At 41.3% G+C, this 16,562-nt stretch overlaps 1 protein-coding gene and 1 pseudogene across 1 annotated transcript; one reads left to right on the top strand and one right to left on the bottom strand.

Annotated features, from left to right (window-relative positions):
- The window catches only part of LOC138030631 (uncharacterized), a 196,299-nt pseudogene that overhangs the window by 86,763 nt on the left and 92,974 nt on the right, over positions 1-16,562 (top strand).
- On the bottom strand, positions 6,772-15,266 carry LOC138029469 (anion exchange protein 3-like). Its single transcript, XM_068877195.1, has 3 exons — positions 14,783-15,266; positions 12,214-12,626; positions 6,772-8,595 (listed from the first exon to the last, which is right to left on the bottom strand). The coding sequence occupies exons 1-3, from the start codon at positions 15,264-15,266 to the stop codon at positions 6,772-6,774; spliced, it is 2,721 nt and encodes a 906-aa protein (XP_068733296.1).

Genomic DNA, 16,562 nt, shown 5'->3' with positions numbered 1-16,562 from the left:
AGGTAGAACACCATCAGCAGTTAAGTCTTTTTCTTTAGTTCAGAAAATCCAAGGGAAAAGAATGGAAAGCCATGGTGTCCAAGAAACAAGATGACAAGGAAGTAATAGTACAAATTATGATAGGCATGATGTACTATTGCGAAAAAGAGATGCGCCTTGAACCAAAGAGGGGGGATGGTTTTGCTTTGTCAGTGTCAAATAAAGCACCCTGCAATGTAATCCTGAAGAAGGCAATGTACAAATTCAAGGCTTACCATGGTGATATTGTCGACACCAATGAAGACTATGTACTAATTCTAGAAAGTGAGAAGGAAGCACAGTTCATCCCAGGGTCATGCCCCTAAGAGGTCTTTTCGTTACAGCGGTATAGAGAGGACCTGGGAAAAGATTATGCCAAGATTGTCCTCTATTTGTGCTGTATGAGTGACTTCTTACCTGGCACAGAAGATGATGATGAAGAGGCCATAAAGGAAGAAGAACTTCCCTCTCATGAAAGCTCAGTACCCAAAAGAAAAAAAAAAGAAGTAACTGAGCAATTTGAAGAGATTACACTACATACGAATCAGATGAAGCTATGGCTAGAGAATTACAAAAGCAGCTTGATGAGGAAAGTATGGAAGACCTTACTGTTCGTACAGTTGACCTTCACAGTCTACAGAAAACCACCTCAGCCCATGAGGATACTGCAAGTGTAGTGCGTGCAATGCATAAGAATGTCAAGCAAGATAGTGACTTCTTCATCGTTACTCGTCGAGGAGCACCACTTCCAAGAATAATTTCCCTTTGGCAACTGCCAGCAAGTAAGTCTTTTCCAGAGAATGTCCTACGAATAAAGTATTGTGGAGAAAGTGGTATTGATACAGGTGCATTGTCCCAAGAATTTTTTTCAAGTGTTGTTTCGGACATTGGGAGATCAAGGTTCCCTGATGGAGCACCCATTAACTCCATATACAGTGTTCAAAATAAAAGATTTAAGACATGTGGTGAAATTGTTGCAGCTTCACTAGCACAGGGTGGTCCTCCTCCATCGTTTTTGGCTGAGTCAGTGTATGAATTGATGCTAACACACAAAGTCAACCTCGACCAACTTGATGCTGAAACACATTTCACTCCTAAGGACAAGGAACTCTTTGAAGAGATAAGAAACTGTGATTCCTATGATCAAAGCTTGCGAGATTTCATTTTAGACCATGGATACAGTGGCCCATTAGACAAGACTCATCAAGATGACATTATTGGAACCATTCAAGTGAGCATAATAAACAATCGCTTACTCTACTTGAGGGAAATTTGTGAGGGTCTCAAACTGTTTAATGTATATGAACTCATAAAAGATAATGCTGCCCTCTGTAAGGACTTGTTTGTGCACAATACAAGTGGTCCTGTGGATTCAGATTATGTTTTTTCGGTGCTTTCACCGTGTTACTCAGTTCGAGGAGGAAGTGATGGACAATTTCCAGGTTTTTTGACAACTGTGGAAGATAAGAACATCACGGGCTACACAGCAGCACTGGCATGGAAGGAGGATAACAACGTTACAGATGAAAGTGATGGCAATGAAGCTGTGAAGTATCAGGTCGTGGACGTGGGTGCATGTGGAGTACTTGACTGGTTTACAGGACAGAAGCATCGCCCTGCAAATGGTGAACAACTTTCTATAAAAGCTCATTTCGATCATGATTGCAAGGAAATAAACCCCCAACACACCATCTGCTTTCCACGAGTAGGAGCATGCAGCATGCAGCAGGGAAGTAACATTCCCTGACTGACTCTAAAGAGTTCGAACATGTTTTTCTGCTTGCTCTTTGCAAAGGCATGAAGGTCATAGTAAAGTTCCTAGGAAATTGCAATGTGAAGTGCGAAAGGTTGTCAACTTTTAGACAGTTTAATTAATCATGGAAGTGGTTTTATCCAACAATTATTTAATTTGTACATGTATTTCCAGGGCTTGACATCTGGACATCTGGTCATCTGAGTCACTACCCACTGGGCTAGTCATCTTTAAATTTACTAGCCTGACAAAAAAAAATTGAATAAAACTTTGTTTCCATATGGTCCTTTCAGATTCAAATTGTCTTCTGGAAATTCACTAAAATGTCAAAAGCATTCAAAGGGTTTCATGTTACAGTTCAGTTAAATGGTTACAGTCCAGTTATGAGGTTTTGTTGTTATGGTTGCACAATGAGAAGTCAATACCGTAATCACGTTTCCTATTTTGGGTTTTCCAACAAAAAAACGGCTAGTCATATTTGCTAATGAAATTTAATCTTATACACCTAGAGATTGCATAAGTAGAAAAACAGTAGGAAAAAGAAAAAAAAGAGAAAAAAGGAAAGCTGAACAATGCATCAAGATAAGCATGTTCTTCCATACAAAGTAATAACAATTCAAATTAATTCAAAATTAATTCAAAATTAATTCAAATTCATTATTGTTAGTTTGTAGCCATGTCTTGAGTTTGCATGTAATGAACCGGCAAGAGTTGACCAATAATGTAACCATTCATAACTTTACCATGTGCCAGATCATTCTTCATCAACAAAGCACTTTATGGTATTTCAGTTTTCGTGAGACAATATGTCATGGGGCAGGATGCATTCTCGTCATCATTCACAACCAAGTCATAAACAATTGAAGTAAGTCTGCGTTAGGGAAGGTGTCTCTAATTCTGTAATAGTCAACTGGTTGCACACCTATGAAGATTATGGTACAAATCTAAGGTTTCCCGCTAGTTTTGGGAGTTTGAAAGTCCTGCAGCTTGAAAGGCATACTGAAAATACTCCTGGTATTCATTGGTGCTCTCTGTAAGGGGAAGGTAATTCTCTGTAATAAAGTTGCACTGCTGTGCACTGACAGGAGCAAGAAAATTCTCAGTACCGCGCAGTTCAGGTAAGTAAAACAACTCATTTGGTCTTCCTTTTACAGTTTCATAACGTGACTCTGATGTAGAGGCTGTTCCAGTCTTCTTTCAACCTATCCAAATCTTGCTGAATCAGGGTGGCAAAACAGAACCACAAGCATACCATCTGTAGTTCATTACCAGTAGTGAAAACCTGTTGTTCCAGCAAGTCCTTGAAGAAGTTGGTCCACCAAGAAGTTAAGTGTTGTCTTACGTAGGACCACCACTGCTCTATTCGTTGGTTATGAGGCGAGGTTCCATTAATATGTGCCAGATCATTGCCAATGATAAAGCATTGTGCTGCAGTTACAAGACCGTTTTCAGTACCACAGTCAGTTCTAACCTTCACAGCAATCATATAGTATCTCGCGATCACTACGGGGTTATTGTTGGTTCTGTCCAATCTTAACCATATTATCTTGCGACTGTAACCGTCAATACAGCCATGGATTGCAAAACCGTCAGGTTTCAATTTATCATACCCATCAATATGCCAACAGTGGTTTGGCCCTGGATTAGTGCAAACTCTTCTCTTAAGCTTCCGCCTTCGCCTTCTATCGCACCCCTCAATGTTCATTTCTTGTAAGCATGTCGCTACTTCTTGCCTTGACAGCTGATAACCCTCACGGCGCAAAGTATGCCACATCCTCCCGTAGCCTGAAAAACAGCCAGGCCCATCTAACTCCTCCTGTATTCTAGCTCGGACATCCTGGTTATTGGAATCCAACAGCTTACGTCGTCGAAGGCAAAGTGTTCGGGAAAATAAGTACACGCTCGAAGCTATCTGAAACACAACAGTCGATTTATTGACACACCCAATTTTCACAGCACTTGCAATTGTTTGTTCTCATCTGGTATAACAAGCGACAAGAAGACGCCCTAAAAACCTACAAATAAACCGCGAATTACACTCTGAAATAAACAACTGACGGAAAGCGAGTTTTTACTCACCATTTGATGAGAACACTGTCACTACAGTAAGCACAAATCGATTCGCAGTTGGAAGTTTGTCAAGCAAAATCACGATGAGGTTCGCAAAACAAAAATCAGCTCCCGCCGCATGCTGGCATATCATTAGGATTGGCATGGACTAATGAATAGGGAAACTATTGTTGAGGAATAGCCTCAACACCAAGTGACTTGAATCTCTCCTTGAGCGTTCGCAGGCTCATTTCTATTCCGTGGTATTTGAGCAAAAAGCACAGAATAACTTCATACTCGTAGCCTTCGTTGAAATAATATTTAAGTGCTTGTGTTTCTTCATCACGTTTTGCACCGCAGGTAGCACAAAATTTACTGTAAAGCGTCACTGTTGCTGTACAAACTTCACATTTTTGTGGCGATGTCGAGTTTGCCGCCGCCATTTTGAAATGTAGATAGTATCCCGTGATAGAATTCGGAGTGAGTTTTTGGAATTCGGAGTGAAGTTTAAGAATTCGGAGTGGGCTTTTAAGAATTCGGAGTGAGTTTTTGGAATTCGGAGTGTAGTTTTGGAATTCGGAGTGAGTTTTTGGAATTCGGAGTGAGTTTTTTCAATTCGGAGTGAGTTTTTGGAATTCGGAGTGCACTTGTAGGCCACCGTAGGAGGGGGGAAATGCGCTCCTTTCTCCCGAAAGCCTTGTTTCACGCACCAGCGAAGAACTTGAAACCTTCGTGCGCAGCATGCCCCGAGATCTATTCCTTTTCGACACCAGGCCACAGTTTTTCAAAGGTTGGATAACTTTATCCCGCTCTGGAGAAGTCGCTATCCAGAGTGTAGAATATACTTCGCGTTAAACATAGGCCACTTCGGAAAATACCATAATACTCTTTGTTTGTTTGTTTGTTTGTTTGTTCCCCCCCCCCCCCTTCACATTTTGCATAAGCATGGTTTTGTTTTCTCTTGGGACCATTGTAAGTCCCAAGAGAAACTGGAAACAATGGTTATGCAAAATTTGGGGGATAAACAAAGAGTATTATGGTATTTTCCGAAGTGGCCTATTGATGAAGGCTTTTGAACACGCCTTTACTTAGATGTGCTTAGAGTATGCATATTCACAGTTACGCGAGCAAATACTTAGATCTCTGCACAGGCTGAAACTGTTGGACAGGGAGTTATCCACCGGATAAAGTTAGCCGGCCTATAAGGGACTGGGGCCAGGTCTCCACGATCGATAGGTTCTGTTTAAAGAGCGGTTTTCAATTGAGTGTCGAAAGTAATTAACGAATTGCTTTGGTTTTGCATTATTTCACTCAGTGACTAGTTTCAAAGTTCTCGTCATGAATCGTGGCTCGCGCATGCACATTTTCCCGCGCTTTGTGTCGGCTACGTGTAATTACTTCGAGCTTTGATTGGTTTATTTGATTGTCTCCTCCCTTTTTGATTGGCCAAAGTAATTACTTTGGTTTTGGTTTTACGACACTCGATTGAAACTCGCTCTAGAATACACTGCTAAATTAGAATTAAGCGAATAATAAATCATTACGAGTAAAGGCCATACAGAAATGCCGCCGTCGGTTCAATACAAAGAAATTCTGCGCTTGAATGAGAGAGCCAACGTTTGAAAGTCGGTGAAAGCATTTGCAGGTTAGGCGCTCATTTGTATTAGTCAAACCTTCTCACATTTTCGAGAAAGGTTAACTACACACTTGTCTGACTCAAAATAATTGTTTCTTACTCTGTGAAGAAAGCAACTCTTAATGCATTAGGGTGCGACAATGGCTAAATCGGAGAACAATAAAATAAGAGCTTGAGATAAACTGTTCCTCCGATTATCCCGCGATTCGGTTATTTTAGAGTTAAGATTATCCTTTTTTTTTCACGATTCTACGATCCATACGATTTTCCCGACTTCAGTTCCAAGGTTCTGGTGTAAGCCTTTTTTTGCATATACAAATCCTATAATACTCGTGACATTTTTTGGAACACCAATTCCTGTTTTTCCCCTTCTTCAATGTTGATTTCAAAACTACTAGCAGTTGCCCGAAAAATTCTCAAACATGGAGGAGGGGGAAACGGGAGAACACGGGATAGGCTGCGATCTTGGAACACAATGATTCTAGACCATTCGTGTAACGTGTTTCAACTAAGTCTAGTATTGTACGATCCTTGCATGCAGAATCAATGCATACTACATAGGCGATTATCTGGTATTTCCTAATTCGTTTGCCTTAAAAAACCGGCCATTTTTGACAATTTTACCTTCGTCTTTTCTGCCAAAAATGGTATATGAAAGGGTAAGGGGTCAGACCTCGGGTGCGGAGGCTCCCCGTACTAATTTTTTTTAGAACCCCCCCCCCCCCCCCCCAATCCTCCCGAGCAATTACCCGGAGCTTCCGTACGTATTGTCCCCTACCCTGTCCCGTATCTTTCTATTTTTAGTACAACTATATTTTGACCTATGTGACCTTTGTGACTGAGAAGCATCCACTAAGGCCCCCCTGGAAGGTGCTTCTAAAAATAAAAAGATACCGGAAAGGGGTGACTCAGAGGGTTAATATGGAAGATGAAGGTTCCGGGTCGAGACGAGTTAACAAGGAAAACATCACTTCCGGTTGCCTATTTTCCGAGTGCCCTATTTTCCAGACAAGTGCACAAGTAAAAGGTAAAAAAACATTTTAATGATTTAATTGCTGGGAGCCATATTAGTTACAGTTTTTACTGAGAAGAATAAAATTTTCCTTTTAATTGGAAAGTGAAGAATGAATCCAAAGAGTCCGACTAGCGTGGTTGAAGTCTTTGTTGTACGCTGTAAAAATTGCGCGAACAACGGTGTGGTTACTTTGCTGAAAATGAAACTATTACTACCTTGTATCAGATCCTATAAAACAACCCTATTGCATTCGAGACAAAGCCAACGCTACCATGATGCGAATCTAATTATGCCCTTCATTCAGATAGGCACGTGTATTGAATCATATTCGTCCATATCGCTGTCGTAACAGTCCTCGACTTCGGTATCCAAAGCCTCCAGTTCTTTACTGGAGAAAACGCGCTCTAGGAGCTTGCGAAGGGGTATCATGCAGATGATAAAGAAAGGAAATGCCGGGGCGGCTTCCGTTAGTTTTATGATGACAAGCGTGCAAACACAGCACATTTGAATGACTGTAAAAAGATGCATCTTGGCTGTTTTAACATTCGTCACGTAGTTCTCTCCTGGATGAAGCGAAGCCGGAATGAACAGCAGCTTGATTCGTTCAACCAACTGAATGTGCGACATTGAGGACACGCCGAGAAAGAGAAAAACGCCGAATAGGACAGAGATTGGAATCAGCCGCAAAACCGGAAACAGGAGGACCGTTAAACCGATGAGAAGGTGAATGAGGATATTTGTGAGGCGCTGTTCTCTGACTTCAAGAAGACAAGCGTGCTCCCCTGGGGCGTGGTTTGTACTCATCACCTTCAAAGCGTGAAAGTGAGACAGGGTGTGCACAGGAGTAGCACACATCCAAGGAAGACCCAGGATAGAACACAGGCCAACCATTAATGCCAGCACGAATAGGTCTAAGTTGTACCCCATGCCTTTCTTTAGTTTATGATCCTTTTTATCCAAGATGACCCCCGTGAACTCAACTTCCATGAAAATCAAAATGCTAACAAGAATAGCGGGAATAAAAGCCGCAAAAATGGAGCCAGCGCTCATTGGCTGCTCAACTCCCATGGGATTGCAAAGCCAGTTACGTCTGTTCGGTGACGTCACGGAGAGTCCATCCGCTACTTGCAACTTTTCGGTGTAGACACCCTCTGTCAAATAATCCACCATCACCATAGCAACGATGGCAAAAAAGACTCCAAAATCACTGACAATGTATCGGGTTTTTGGTCCAAAAAAATGGCTGTGTCGCAATTTCCGCAAACTAAAAGCCACCGAGAAGGTTCCCACCATCAGAATTAACGAGAAGAGCGCGGTGTTTGAAGTTGACTCGTTCTGTATTTTTCGTAGCGTGTTGTTATCATCTTGCAACGAAAACGTGTCAAAGATCTGGATCAAGTAGTTGATCGCGTCATATATGAAGATAATTGATATCATTAGGGCAAAAATTTCTTCGGTAAATCGCGTGAAATAATTAATGAGGAAACATCCCTCAAACGCCACGATTATGAAGCAAATGATCATGACCCAAATCCCTACCCATGCGCGCCAAGGGAGATATTCAATGCCATAGTGCTCGCAAAGATGAAAAGTGATCTTTTCAAAGACTAGTATCGGGCCTGTTGCGCCGATTATAATTAGAGGCTGGCCGGCGAACAATGAAAACAGGATACCAGATAACGCGGTGGCCACGATCATCTCTGTGACTCCCATCCAGCCATCGGTGTTTTCGTTCAATAGACCACCGAAAGCAACCGCTGGGGCAAGACAGGCAAAGTACACGAAAATGATCGTTGGAATACAATGCACGTCCAACGCATCTGTAAAATCGCTAACATAGAACGGCAAACGCCTCTTTACGTCGCGGACGAGTCCGCCACAAAATTTCCCCGTTCTAGACAGAGGATCATCTACAATTTCTTGCTGCACTTCTCGAAGTGTGTTCTTTCTTACATCATTACTGTTGACGGCACCACGCCGGCGTCTGTCAGAAGCTAATTGTTTTGATTGGTCTGCTAAAATAGGCACGGTTTGAGTGAGCAGATTTCGGTCCCATTCTCCTGGCGGAATCATGACGCTGTCTTCCAAAAAGCTGGCGAGCGCATCGAGCAAGTCCTGTCGGCTCTGAAATACAACCAAAACTGAATAATTAATGTAATAGTAGTGTAAATTATTTATCCGAAAGGGATTAGGGAGCAAGATGGCGCAGTGGTGAGAGCACTTACCCTGGCCTGGGTTCGATTCCCAGACTTAACATGACATGTGGGATGAGTTTTTTTGTTGTCCACTCTGTTCGGGGACGTTTTTCTCCCGGTACTCCGGTTTTCTCCACTTCTGAAATAGAGCGGTTTTCAATTGAGTGTCGAAAGTAATTAGTCAATTGTTTTGGTTTTTCAGTACTTAACTCAGTGATTGGTTCAAAGTTCTCTTGCACTTTTTCAACCAATCAGAAGTGAAACCAAAACCAATCGTGGCTCGGGCGTGCACATTTTCCCACGCTTTGTGTCTGTTACGTGTAATTACTTCAAGTTTTGATTGGTCTACCGGATTGTCTCCGTCCTTTTTGATTGGCCAAAGTACTTACTTTGCTTTTGGTTTTTCGACACTCCATTGAAACTCGCTCTATCTATGACTCGATTTCTGAACATTGTCCCCCGATTCGTGCCCCAACGCTAAATGTAGATGACGCTTAAATACAATTCATTATTGAAAACTGAACTGTGGATATCAGATTCCGAGGATTTTCATTGGCTCGCTGGACACAGGCTATCAGTTCATAAACCTGCTGTACCTAATATGATCAAGGAACGCGTTAGCAACAAACCGAGCTGGAAACATTTTTGCAGCTCTGAGAAAAAAATGGCCGACAAAAGCAGATCCTGGAGGTTTTAATAAACAATTATTCTACTCGGGCTAGCTGGATATAAAATGATTATAACCAACTCGGCGCTACGCACTTCCTTGGTTATCTATCACTTCATATCCAGCACGCCCTCGTAGCATAATTTAGCAGTTATTGAATGAGGCTTAGTAGGATATGAAGAATTCTGCAGGTCGAGGAGGGTGTTATCCACCAAGGCCGAAGGCCAAGGTGGATAACATCCTCCGAGATCTGCAGAATTCTTCATATTCTACGAAAGCTGAATTCAATAATAGCTTTATTATTCATTCAAAGTATTTTCTTCACTCATACTTCTAAAGCTACTCGCAGCCATTTTTCTGCTCAACAAAAATAACGCAATCTCGTCCCCAGCTTTTACGTGTCAACGGCTCAATAATCTGCAGCGGGCTGCACTTTTGACGTCATCGATTCAATATGACGAAGTTTCTTTCCAAATTTGGTGAACAGCAGCTGGTTATGGTGAATTATGCGTGTGGTTTTAACCAATCAGAAACGGGGAAATATTTTGAATGAACAATAATGTTAGGTTATTAGTTGTGGTTACATACACCATGGGTTTGGGGCTTTCCGGAGTGCATGCCTTGGGTTTGGTTCAGTTCAGGTTTCATGTTAGTTACCCTTGGGGATGCGGTTACACATTAAAATTTGAAAGTGAATTGAAAGAATCGAAGCATATACTCTGACCAAAGTCCAGATGATTTAGGCTGCCATTTTGACTTTGTACCCATTCACCCCTAAACCGGCCAAAACCGGCCATACTTAGGGTGCGTTCTTTAGGTGCTGTTCCGGAATAAGAATACACGGAATAGATGGTATTCGTGTTCTTTTGGGACCTATGCCGTTTTTGGAATGAACGGAATACTATTCCGCTCATATACTGCTTCCGATAACAGAATGAACAGAATGACCGGAATACCGTTTCCTCGGAATAGGCAGAACATGGGTTCTTTTGGGAAAGTTTTGGCGGGAAATGATACGCGGCCAGCCAGTAGTCCGCCGGCAGCTTGAAAATTGTAAAAATTTGAATGGAAAATCGATCCAAAATGTATGCCGTAGATGCGGGTGTGCTTGACCTCGGTTCTGTTTCTTTACCGGTCCTTGATCAAGAAGAGCTATAAGTTTGAGTTATTTAAAAAAAAAGTGCTCTTGCCTTGGCCAAAGGAGATGACGCTGGCATTAATTGGTTTCCTCGACAAATCCTTGTATCCGAGCATATTTACGCCGCCGTCCTGCACTACGCAAAGCACCCACAAGTACACAAATTCCTTCGTCATCTTCCCACTTAAGGTTTTTAGCAAATGAAGGAGACCGAAAAGTCGAGGAAATCGGCAAAAAAACTGGTACTTATTGCCGTACTTCAACATTTCGTGTTACAAACTTTCGGGAAACCTTTTTCAGTCGTCTTGCCAACGCAACTGGCGCATGCAGGGATACAAAAGTTCCCAGGTCACCTTCGTTAATAGTATTCCGTTTTCAGAATATGGGTTCTTTTGCGAGTTGATATTCCAAGAATTCCGTTATCCCTAATCCGAAATGAGAATAGCCAGGATTCTCCCGAAAGAATGCACCCTTGGTATATTGCTCTGTCAAACGCCAGGCGGTTTTACTCGTCAATGGGGAACCCCCAGAAGTCAATGGGTTAAGTGTTTTGCATTAATAAAAGCTCACAGTTATGTCAGGTGAACAACAGTATCTGTTTGAGCAAAAATAAAGATACAATAAAAAGCAGACAAGGAAGCAGAAAATAAATAGATTTGTTAGTTATTCAGTATGAGTCGAGGAAATCAGATACTTGGGTGGTACCTTATTACATCCTATGCGAAGGGAGAAGCCGTCCAGATTTGAAATAATAAAACTTGCGTATTGCAAGATTGTAAATAATTTATTTATCAACCAAAAAAAATGCAATTGACTTTTAAACAAAGGAACCGAAATGGGAGCCCTCCTATTGAACCCCCCCCCCCCCACCCCCGGTTTCCTGGAGCTTGATCCGCCCCTAAACTTGAACAACAACAAAAGCAAGGTGACACACGCTAACACCAACCCGGTGTGGCCAACACATCACGCATGCGCACAACCATTTCACTTGGTCAATTGGCAGCCATGGACAGCCGTTTCGGTCTTTTGAGCCTCATTAGCATGGCGTAGCTAACATACCAGACGGGTGTGTTTAGCACCCCTTTAAGTAGCAGCTTCACATGCCATACATGTGTTGGCCACACCGGGTTGGTGTTAGCGTGTGTCACCTTGCTTTTTATTGTTGTCCTAAACTTGAAAAGGAGTGCTTTATCGGATATCCAAACAACGAGAAGCTAGTTGAAAAAATGCGGCCAAAGGCCGCGTTTTTAACCGATTGCTTCCCAAAGGAATCAGTTTTAAGAGATATTTGGAATCAAAGCTGGCGAAGTGTTATGCTAATTAAGACCACATATCTAAACTTCCTTCGCGGTAGCGATTTCTGTTGTTTTTGGCTTATGAATTATTAATGATTATTAAACGCTGTCAACATTTCATTTGTTTTGATTTCCTGTCTTTCTTTTTCATGTATATCATTAAGAAGTAATCACATGGTTTGTTGTTCAATTTTGGATAAATAAGTTCTTATAAATTTCTCAAACGAAGAGATTTGCACTCGCCCTTCGGGGTCGTACAATATGTTGTTGGAAACGTTGATTGGTCGTTATTTATATCAAATTGCATTCAAAGTCATGCGATTACCTATACTAAATACAAAAAAGTCAGTTTTTGAAAAAGACAAACTTGCAGTAAGAACTTCGGCTACTAGTGATTTAAGGCACGTGACTTTTCTTGCCGAAATTGTTATTTGTACGTTGACGTACCTGTGCGTTGTACGCTGACTCCAGGAATACTTTATCCGACATCAGCGTTGCAACGGAACGTCCCACCTCGTGATAGTCTATGCTAACATCCTCTGGACCAAGCATAATAAACATGAATCGGACAGGAATGCTAACTTCAGCAAAGTCCCCTAAATCACAACCAGAAGCAAATCGGATAAAAGCACTGACCACGCAAGACAATTCTTCGTGGCCTCCCACCAGTACAGTAGTAGCTTGAGCATTTTTGGGGAGTTTATTTCTTATGTCTGAGCCCTTGGTCTTTTTTGCTTGGTCAGCGGGGTCGGTCTTGTCGTCCAAGAAATGAGCCGCGACGGGAATGGCAAAGTCGGTCAATAGTTGATTAGCACCAAGCTCCTTGGGATTTGTAGGAGAGACCTGTGGGCTTTCCATGACTGCGACGTTTGGTCTGAAAAGACAGTTAAATACATCAGAACAAGATTAACAAATATATTTGATGTTGCCGTGCGTCTGTTCGGTAACGGCGGCGACGTCGAAGAGAATGGCCCTCCAATATATAACTTTGCACTATCGTAAGGCTATCACGATTATTCTATTTGGCTCACGTTGTGCAACGTGACGAAGTATCCTAAAAATAAAAATTGGTACGTGCGGTTTCAGTGTAAAAATGTCGAATGGAAGGTTTGTATGCTTACGTTACCGTCAAAACCTAAAATTTGAGACTTTCACGTTGCCCTATTGTTCCAGAACAAACGCTCTTTGTTTCAGAACAATAGGGCAACCACGACACGTCACAATTATACAAGATGGAGATGCCCGGGAAATTTGAAAGCCAAAACAAACGTTTTTGAAATTCTCTTTTTTTGGATACAAATGCTTTCAATGGAAAATGTTTGACCAATTTTAATTGTAAACACTTTGTTCTGTGGTTTAAAGTTATTTTGTTGTTTTAGTGGAGGTTGCCTTTAAAGTGCTACTATGACCAAAGAGTCATTTCTTGTTTTTTCTTTGGATTTCAAAACTATGTTTAGGACGGTGCCTGCTCTTGTTGTTGCGCATACGTTATGCGCATCTCGATATACTCGGGTTTCGTATCAGTGATGCTTACTGATACAGTAATGTTTTTGCACGGTTTAAAACTATCCGGAGAAAGTATATCTTAGTAAGTACCCTTGGTATCCAAAAAGAAAATTGGGCGTAACCATGCATTTTTGAGAGATAATTAAGCTTCAATTTGAGAAAGAACGCCATACATTGCTTTGTATTCATTTTACAAATATTATGCATCAATTATCTTTGAAAAATGCGCGGTTACTCCCAATTTTCTTTTTGGATTTCAATAACAATTGTTAAGATCTACATTTCCTGCATGATCATAAGCCGGGGCAAAAGTACCTTTGAATTAGTAGACACCGTCCTTCACTAAACAATAAGTGACTCAAGTTTAAAATGCTTGATTTAAAAAATATGCCTGTTTATCTTAACTGCATTTTTCCCATTTTATGGTCCGCCATTACTAGCTTTAAAGTATTGAGAGAGCTGGATCGAAGAGAAAATGACGTCAAAGACTCCATAGTTTAAGATACTATGCGTGTGTACGCTGCTAAATTAATATGAGGCACAGGAGTTTCGGGCTTTCAGACTTTAAAACTCGTGTTTTGCATATATAATAAGTTCAGTTTACAAGCTGAAATTTTAAGCTAGCGAGTCAATGACGTCACTTTTCCCTGGATCTAACCTTCTGAGGTCCAATCGGTCAGTTTTGAATGTTAGTAATGGCGGACCGTGAAAGCCTTTAGATACAAATGAAAGTTCAAAATTTTTCCAGTCAAATGTTAAGCAATCACACTTTCAAAATCTCAAGGAAAAAAGAAAGTGATTTTTTTAAAAATCATAATAGCACTTAAACTCGCTAAAGATGATGGCTACGACAACGAGAACTTTATTGGTTAAATAAACTAGTAGTAATCATGGAGTAGTAAAATAGGTTGGATTTCTAGTAATGTGATATATTTTGATTGTACAGATTTCCCAGTCATATTTGCAAGTGATACTTCGAATAAATCAACACAACTACGCATACACTTGGGAAAAAGGTGAAGAAAACCGCCGAGCAACCAACAACGTGGAAATATGGGGAATTTTTACCTCTTTGATTTGGGCATGCAAGAATTGCGACATGAACGCGATGTCGTGGCATGACAGATTTACAATGCGGTGATGTGTGCCCGTCGGTCAACCAGTCCAAGATGGCGCCCAAACCCTGAAATCGCATGGCATCACGATCGATGCCCGCGTAAACATTGAGGACATTCGTAAAACGACACGATTAGAATGCGTCCTGCTTTTTCGAAACGCAAAAAGACCAATTAATTCGCCCCGGTATCGTACAAGGTTAACAAGGTGGAATAAGCGCGAAATACTTGTGATAGCGTTATTAAAGTCATAATATATTGGAGTAAGGTATTTGTTAACGTCGCCGCTGTCCTCCCGTAAAGTCCCTAGTATCATTATGAACTACACTCTACTTACACAGAAGAACTTGCATTTTCGCGCATGGCATCCCAGACACAGGAGTCTACAACGTTGCCTGGTCTGTGATTTTGATTTGGCGTTATCCTTTGACGCTGTACTTGTGGCATAATCTGCGAAATTCGACGAGCAATACTTTTGGCACGGACTCTTTTCTTTTGATATTGATGTTCGTGCCTTGTCAAAAGAACCATTCTAACAGCATCACATTCATCTCTTGATAATCTATTTGACATTTTTATTTCCCAGATGATATCTTCGCATATATTTGGCAAATCGCCTCCTTCGAGATCCAATAGGAGAACTCCATTCCGAATATTTGTCTCGACCTCTTTTAAGCTACGGAACGTGAGGCAAGGGATGTGTGGTTTACCCCATCGATTCACACTTTCCTCCACATCTTCTTCTAATTTAATCCAACGGGCGCGCTCTTTCCACACCAAATCTCTGTCAGTAGTGGAGACGAGTTCCTCTAATTCCACGAAGCCTTCGTGAAATGAGTGAATGGAAAATGTCTTGGAAACCGGGTTAGAAATTTCCATGTCATAGAAGTGCTAAAATCCTACAAACTTGCCGTGCCCTTGCCATAAAATTCGGCATGGTAAGGCTGAACAAAACTAAACTTTCAGACCATTATGACGTCGTTAATTGTTCTGCGCGCGGAGACAATGCGTATTGCGCTTCGAAGATTACGCGAATGTTGACAAAAAAAGATCCCCCCAAAAAAGAATGGCTTATTGATTTCCTCACCGAAAAATAGCAAAAACATCCATACGATTATACAGATTTTCGTTCGACAAAAGTGATAATAGCCGTTTGTTAATCGAGTCTCGAAAAGCAAAAACTAAATTTAACGTATAAGCAATTTTCAAGTTTTCAAGACATGAAGATATGTGCAATAATATCGTTTCGGGGATGCTCGGGAATAATTCAAGGGCTCGGAAATTGGCGGAATGGTGCGACACATTTGGAATAACCTATGGCATTTCGCATAGATTGCCAGAGTCCGCTACATTTTGTTTTTAGGGACTTTAAGAACTCGGACGGCGAGGACGACGAAAACGTTATCTCAAAATTTATCTTTGCACTCATGCATGCATCGTAAGTTTTTCCCCATTAGACCATTTCGTTCGCGTTGTAAAATGTGGGCGAAGTAAGCGGAAAATAAATTGGTACCAGCGGTTTGAGAGTAAGAATATACTCCGTCCTGACCAATCACGACGCAATGCAAATAAGTGCAGTCTCCGAGGCTATGCGCGGGAAAACGCGGTTTGCTCTTATTGGCTACAACAGCAACGAATCGTTTTTACAATAATAACCCGTAAAGATTTGATACCCAAACCGCAGGTAGCAGTGCTAATCAAGGCGGGAGGCTGTACAATAGATATTTATTATTATGTGTTTACTAAAACGCTTAATATTAGCTGCAATTCTTGAATATATTATCATGGAAAGAAATTATACTAAAGTACCTACACAAATGGCTGAGAAATAAGGAAGCTGAAATCGAAAGAAAGAAAGAAGGAAAGAAAGAAAGAAACTGAGAAAGAAAGAAGGACAACGTGACAACAGAGTGGACTAACAAGTTAAAGGCGACCTTCGTATCGTTGCGATAAGAATAAAGCGAGAAAAACTTCGACGACCAGTTTAAAATCACTGTCTCAGGACACGTATTGTTTTTACATAATTGATTAAGATGGCGAAAAGGTATAGGGATGTGGTCCAAAAGGGAGACAACGGTCTTCGTGAACTTATTAGTAATGTTTTCCTTTTGGGCAGAGTTGATACCCCATGATAAAAGCTTCCGGAGAGAAAAGGATGTGGCCGGGTGGCGTAGC

Source organism: Montipora capricornis, chromosome 13 (assembly GCF_036669925.1).
Source record: "Montipora capricornis isolate CH-2021 chromosome 13, ASM3666992v2, whole genome shotgun sequence".
NCBI lineage: Eukaryota > Metazoa > Cnidaria > Anthozoa > Scleractinia > Acroporidae > Montipora > Montipora capricornis.
Note: the sequence above shows the minus strand (reverse complement) of the source record. Positions and strands in the feature narration are given on the sequence as shown.

What these genes read in the sequence shown, in the direction of transcription:
- LOC138029469 (XM_068877195.1), bottom strand. Translation starts at nt 15,266, where the DNA reads ATGGAAATTTCTAACCCGGTTTCCAAGACATTTTCCATTCACTCATTT. An exon ending in AAATCAAAATCACAGACCAG is followed by an intron (nt 12,627 to 14,782) that starts GCAACGTTGTAG and finishes CAAACGTCGCAG; the next exon opens with TCATGGAAAGCCCACAGGTC. An exon ending in AGTCAGCGTACAACGCACAG is followed by an intron (nt 8,596 to 12,213) that starts GTACGTCAACGT and finishes GTTGTATTTCAG; the next exon opens with AGCCGACAGGACTTGCTCGA.